Genomic DNA, 6563 nt, shown 5'->3' with positions numbered 1-6563 from the left:
CCTGCCCGCTTCTCTCCCGCTCCAGCGGCTGATGTCCTGGCCCCCTCCGCTCTTGCGAGCTCTTCCTCTGCGCCCGCCGGACGGCGGGCGTCGCGGGGCTCACTTAGCCGCGCCCGCCGTGCGGGCGTTAGCCGGCGCCGCGCCCGGCGCTCTGCGAGTCGGAGCAGTGCCTCCTCGCGTGCACTCTCCCCCCGTGCTGCCGGACGGTCCCAGGCTGCTAGCGGAGGTGGCGCAGATGACGCTGCCTCCGCTGTTAGCGGCCGCCATCTTGGGACTCGGCGGGGGGCGGGGCTTAGGTCCGCTAATGTTGCAGCCCCACTGGTACTGCCTGGGGCTGCTGCTATGCCCTCTATGCCTGCCGCTGTTCCTGGCCCTCTGCCTGTTGCTCCCTCCCCTCTGCTATCAGCTGGCCAGCAGGCATTTGACCCCACGGCCATTATGGGGCTTTTTGTTAATATGGCCACCACCTTGGCTCCAATGTTTGCGGCTTTGATGCCCGCTACTGCGCAAGCAGGGCCAAGCACCCCTGTTGCGCCCCCCGTTGCTCCAGCCGCGTCGCAGATAAATTACGTTTCAGATGTACGTATGCCTGACAGCGCTTCAGGTGCGGGTCCTAATGGTGGTCCTCCGTCAGTTGGGGTCCCACAGCCTTCCCTGGCTCCGGACGGCCTTTCAACATCTATTACAGGTTCCATGGACCCCTCCTGGGAAGCTGGTGACGAGGCGGCTTCTGGTTCGCATCAATCCGGTAGCCGTGCTGATCCTATAGCGGGGACGGTTGATGAGTGTTCATCCAGTTCCTATTCTACATTTAGCAACGTAAGTTATTCTACCTCTGACGACTCCAGTGATAATAGCCCCTCCCAGAAAGCTCGCAAGGCGCGTAAGCGTGCGGCTAAGTTCGCTAGGATTGAGGCTGACAGGCGCTTGCATAAGACTCGCCATAAGCGCCATGCCCCGCGTGATGACAAGGCGCCCGTGGATAGTGCTGACGCCGGGGTGGTGCGTTGCGCAAACACCGCGGTTCTGCGGGGTCTCCGTCCGTGCGTTAAAGACAGGATAAGGAAGGGTCGTTATGTGGACGTATTCTCCCTTACAGATACCATGCGCAAGGAGTTGCGAGCCGCCAAGCGTAAAGGCGGTATTGGTTTGGACGCCTTCCAGACGTATTCTAATTGGCAGGCTGGGATATTCGTCTTCTCGGCATGCTATTTGGAAACCCGCCCTGCAGAACACCCCAATATCATTAGGTACTTTCATCTAATTCATAATATGCAGAGGTCAGGCCGAGGGGCTGCTTGGCGCGTTTTTGACGAAGAATTTCGTCGTAAGCTGGACCGGCTGCACATTATTGATTTTGGCTGCAAGGATGTCGAGGTCTGGCTCGATGTCACCCAGGGTCCCAAATCTTCCCCGGCTGCAGTTGGCCAACGGAGAAAGTCCGGCGCTGGCCGGTCGGGCCCATCCAACCATAGTAAGGGTAAGTGCTTCGCATTTAACTCGACACAGTGTTCGTTTGGTCAGCGGTGTCGTTTTCGCCACCTCTGTCGTTTTCGCCACCTCTGTAGCAAATGCGGCGATGCCCACCCAGCTTCTGGCTGCTCGAAATCTTTCGCTACCCCAGCTCCCAGAAAGCCTGCCGGCCCCGGGCCTGCTAGTTAAAGCTTTCTCCCCTGTTAACCTTGACGCCATGGCAAAATGGCTCGCTTGGTACCCTGACACAGTTGCGGCGCAGTTTTTAAGTGAAGGCTTTCAGTTTGGTTTTTGTTTGCCGGTAGCTTCAGTGGTGCCTGCAGGTTCTCCAAGGAACCTTCGATCTGCTATAGAGCTGCCGCACATCGTTAGGGAAAAAGTCCTTAAGGAGGTGCGGCTTGGTCGCATCATTGGTCCTTTTCTTGTGCCCCCTTTAGCTGACTTGGTGCTGTCCCCTGTTGGGGTGGTCCCTAAGAAGACGCCCGGTGCTTTTAGGCTCATTCAGCATCTATCTTTCCCATCTGGCCGATCAGTTAATGACGCCATTCCACAGGAGCTGTGCTCGGTCTCTTATCAGTCTTTTGATGAGGCGCTAGAGCTAGTCAGGGCTCAGGGACCTGGCACTTTGATGGGAAAGGTGGATGTGGAATCGGCTTTTCGCTTGTTGCCCCTGCACCCGGACTCGTTCAGGTACATGGGTTTTCGTTTGGACGACGGATACTACATAGACAAGTGCTTGCCTATGGGGTGTTCCGTGTCCTGTGCCTATTTCGAAAGGTTCAGTACCTTTCTGCATTGGTGTGTCGAGGCTGGTACCGGCGGTCAGGGCGTGGCCCATTACCTGGATGACTTCCTGTGCGTCGGCCCTACTGATTCCCCCCGTTGCCGTTTTTTGTTAGAGTCCATTCAGGCACTTTTTTCCTTTTTTGGGGTTCCTATTGCCAGCGATAAAACCTTGGGCCCGGTCTCCCGGCTATCCTATCTGGGCATTGAAATTGATACCTTGGATGGCTGCTGCAGGCTTCTAGCTGAGAAACTTCTCAAATTGAAACATGCCATTCAGGGTTGCCTGGCTGCGGGTAAGGTGACATTGCGGCAAGCTCAGTCTCTCCTGGGTTTGCTCAATTTCTCTTGCCGGGTGATCCCCATGGGTAGGGTATTTTCTAGGAAACTACAGCGAGCCACTGCAGGTGTCCGCCGGGCGCACCATTTTATTCGGCTCTCAGCCGAAATAAAAAGGGATCTAGCTATTTGGCTCTCGTTTTTAGCCGACTTTAATGGTGTTCTCCTGTGGCTGCCTCCTCCTGTTCCCAGCGGTCAGTTGCAGTTGTTCACGGACGCGGCCGGCTCGTCGGGTTTTGGGTGTTACCTCCGTGGTTCATGGTGCGCTGCCCCCTGGCCTGCGGAGTGGTTTTCCAGGGGTTTAACTAAAGATCTATTCCTTCTGGAATTGTTTCCCATTATGGTGGCGCTGGAACTTTGGGCTCCTGAGTTGCGCGATAGGAACATTGTTTTTAGATGCGACAACCTTGGCGTTGTTCACGCTGTTAATGGACAGCGCGCTTCTTCCTTGCCTGCTTTGCGCTTGCTTTCGCAGCTAGTGCTGCGTTGTTTACAATTTAACATTTTGTTTAAGGCAATTCACATTTCAGGCTTGGACAATAACATTGCTGACGCGCTCTCCCGTTTTCAGTGGGATCGGTTTAGGTCGCTTGCTCCGGAGGCTTGTTTAGTTGGTGAGCCTTGCCCCCCATATGTTTGGCAGGTCATCGAGCCGGCATGGAGGGTCTAGCGGAGCAATCCCTTGCCCCGACTACATTGCGGGCCTATCAGAAGGCTTGGTCCGAATGGGAAAGTTACCTACGTCATCGCGGAAGCCAAGGTGAGAGCGCACAGTGCTCAATGCTTTCTTTTGTTTGGAGCATGTATGTCTCTGGTCGGTCCTGCGCAGTAGTTTCGCGCATGCTGGCTGGCATTTCTTTTTATTCCAGGCTGAAAGGGCGCACAGACCTTACGAAGAGCTTTGCAGTTATCAAGGCCCTTAAGGGTTGGGCTCGCGCCTCGCCTCGGCCGGTTGATAAGCGAAGACCGATTGATATTCCCCTTTTGATTAAGTTGCTAGCTGCGGTTCCTCATGTGGTGATTTCTCCTTTCGAGGCTAATCTTTTTCGTTTGGCTTTTTCGATGGCATTTCATGGTGCCTTCTGTATTTCGGAACTAGTTGCCCCTTCTAGATTAGCGCTTTCGCCCATGTCCCGTTCCGATATCAGTATTGGGGAGGGGGCTTTGTTGTGCAAAATACGGCGATCTAAAACTGATCAACTGGGTCGCGGTCGTTGGGTCTCCCTTAAGGCCTGCGTGGATGACCGTGTTTGCCCAGTACATTTGGCTAAGCTTTTCATGCCATTACGGCCTGTAGTTGGCGGCGCATGGTTGCTTCATGCTGACGGTTCGCCTCTTACTAGGTATCAGTTTCAATTCATTTTTAGACGCTGTTTGCTTCACATTGGCCTCTCCCCCGGAGATTTCGGTACCCATTCCTTTAGAATTGGCGCAGCTACATTGGCCGCCGCGGCTGGCTTGTCGGTTCCGCAGATCATGGCTCTAGGGCGTTGGAAATCGGCTTGCTATAAGCGTTACGTTAGGCCGGTGGCTGCTGAGTAAATTGCTGTTGCGTTTTCTGTTGATGTTATGTCTGCCTGTGTCTTATGTGTTCGTTCGACTTTTCTTCATGTTTGTTAAGTTTGTCTTGTTTTGTCTCCCCTGTCCATCCTACTCGGGTAATACTTGCCACTTGTTGCTTTAAACAAGTGGGGGTCTTGAGGGATTTTATTTTACCTGGCTAGACGGACTAATTCGGCCAAACATACAGTCCCTCAGCAGGTTTTTGGTTTACCTCTCGTCGAGTTGCTTTGTTTTTTCCTGTTTCCACCCAACCCCCCCTCCCCTTCGCTCCCTGGTTTTCCCCTATCGTTCTCTATTGTTGTCCAATGCTAATTTAGATTCAAAACTTAAACTTGTTTGTTCTATGTGTTATTAGGCAGCCAAATTTAAAATCGTTATAAAATTAGTTACTGTAAATTTAAGTAACAGTTTGTTATTTTGATTAGTCTCTTCAAACTAAACATTAATTGTGCTTAAGTTCCCAATCTAGTTATAGTCGGTTTCTTACGGCTGCTAAAATATTTGTTTTACGTTCCTGTCTGTCTCTCTCCTGTTACTCTGTTTTCATTTACTAATTCTCTTTACATTCCTTTCCTGCCCCTTATAGGTCCGATATTTGATGTTAGGGATGTTTGGATTGTGGGCCATTCATTTGTGTTTTGGGCCGCTAGGGCCTCCCATGCCAGTGACCAACTGTTACAGCCTGAGTCCGCGAGGATTCGCTGGTTAGGGTTTAGTGGTCTGCGTTGGGAGTCTCTTAAGACAAGATTGATAGCCGCAGTACGGCAGTTTGGTGTCCCCAAAGTGCTGGTTATACATCTGGGTGGGAACGACATTGGTTCCAGGATTGCCCTTGATTTAAGGCTTGACATAGTGTCCGACCTCCTCCTCATTATGGGTGCTTGGCCTTTCTGTAAAGTGATTTGGTCCTGCATCATCCCTAGGCTGCAGTGGCGTGGTGCTCGTTCTCCAAAAGCTTTGGACGAGGCTCGTAAGAAAATCAATGCTGAAGTAGGGAAGTTTCTGCTGTCACAGGGAGGTTTTGTGATCCAACATCCTTTAATCAGGTTTCGTGATAAACATCTCTATAGGCCTGATGGGGTGCATCTAACAGAGGCTGGTTTAGTTTTGTTTGGTGGGAGTTTGTTTGATGGTATAAGTCAGGTGGTCTAGTGCGTATGGTGGCGGGCTGCGGTTCTCTTAGGTAGATCCTTGCTTTGGCGAGAAGTACGGCTTATCATCAGCCCGGGTGTAGTGTGTGTGCATTGGGTGTGCTTACCTTCTATTAAGTTGAGAAGTACTGTACCACCTCTACGGGGGCAGTACAGCCATCTAAGGATGGTTTTGTGTGTGTTAGAAGGTCTATGATTAATACCCAAGTGCAGGGTTTGACATCCATAGGGCGGATATACGCCCGCAATGCTGTGTTTTTGTTGAGTTAGCATTGTTGGGCTGCTCTGTGTAAGTGCCGTTCTTCCAGCCACCATACAATATTTAAAATATTTAAAGTATTTAAATAATTAAATTAACTTTATTAAATAAATAGCTGACCTGTTTTAAATCCATTACTATCTCCGTGTCTTTATTATTAGATAAGTTTGAAGTGTTATATGTTATGGTTAATGATCACATACACTGGGCAAAACATCAGCCGTTACTAGGTTTATACTGTACATAAGGCTTACAGTGTTTGTTCTACACAAATATAGCTCCTGTATCAAGTGTGTTTGTGTGTTTGTGTGTGTGTGTGTGCAGGAGCATAGCTTAGACCAGTGATTCCCAACCTCGGACCTCAAGGCACACTAACAGTCCTGGTTTTAGTGATATCCATGATTGTGCACAGATGTTTAATCAAAATAATTGAGGCAGTAATTAGGTCGCTTGTGCTCAAGTATGGCTATCCCTAAAACCTGAACTGTTAGTGTGCCTTGAGGACCATGGTTGGGAACTCCTGCACTATACAATTACAGTATCTGTCAGATATCTGTCGATCTGGCTGGTTGGAATGAAAACCTGGTACTGTATGGGAGAAAATGACAATCGTCCATTTGCTCACAAACACTGGAAAACAGACAAAAATGGTCGTTCAGGCAAATTGGTTAAAACACAGGAATTTAACCAAATTGAACAATTGTTTTTTGTCCCTTTTTCCAGTTTTTAAAACCATATGATTGATTGTCATTTGCTCCCATACATCACCATACATTCCAACCAGCCAGATTGGACAGATATCTGACAGAAAATTAGATAGTGTATGCCCAACATTAGAAGCTGCTAGAAACAAGGTCTGTATAGTGTGTGCGTGTGTATATGTATATATGTGTGTGTGTGTGTGTATATATATATATATATAATATAGGGGTGAGCGGGTTCGGATTTCTGAAATCCGAACCCCCCCGAGCCCCCCCGATCCGAGTCCGATCCGA

The 6563-nt window shown here is 50.2% G+C and overlaps 1 protein-coding gene across 1 annotated transcript; it reads left to right on the top strand.

Annotated features, from left to right (window-relative positions):
- The first annotated feature begins 456 nt into the window (after window positions 1–456).
- On the top strand, window positions 457–3138 carry LOC148474985 (uncharacterized). The gene is made up of 3 exons (XM_088457892.1): window positions 457–1480; window positions 1569–2856; window positions 3126–3138. The coding sequence occupies exons 1-3, from the start codon at window positions 457–459 to the stop codon at window positions 3136–3138; spliced, it is 2325 nt and encodes a 774-aa protein (XP_088314018.1).
- The last annotated feature ends 3425 nt before the right edge of the window (window positions 3139–6563 follow it).

Source organism: Taudactylus pleione, unplaced genomic scaffold, assembly GCF_031769625.1.
Source record: "Taudactylus pleione unplaced genomic scaffold, aTauple2 ptg000791l, whole genome shotgun sequence".
Lineage (NCBI taxonomy): Eukaryota > Metazoa > Chordata > Amphibia > Anura > Myobatrachidae > Taudactylus > Taudactylus pleione.
Note: the sequence above shows the minus strand (reverse complement) of the source record. Positions and strands in the feature narration are given on the sequence as shown.

Bases quoted from the DNA above. Each gene is read 5' to 3' on its own strand.
- LOC148474985 (XM_088457892.1), top strand. From the start codon at position 457: ATGGCCACCACCTTGGCTCCAATGTTTGCGGCTTTGATGCCCGCTACT. The intron at 1,481-1,568 runs GTAAGTGCTTCG...CCACCTCTGTAG, and splicing joins CCCATCCAACCATAGTAAGG to CAAATGCGGCGATGCCCACC.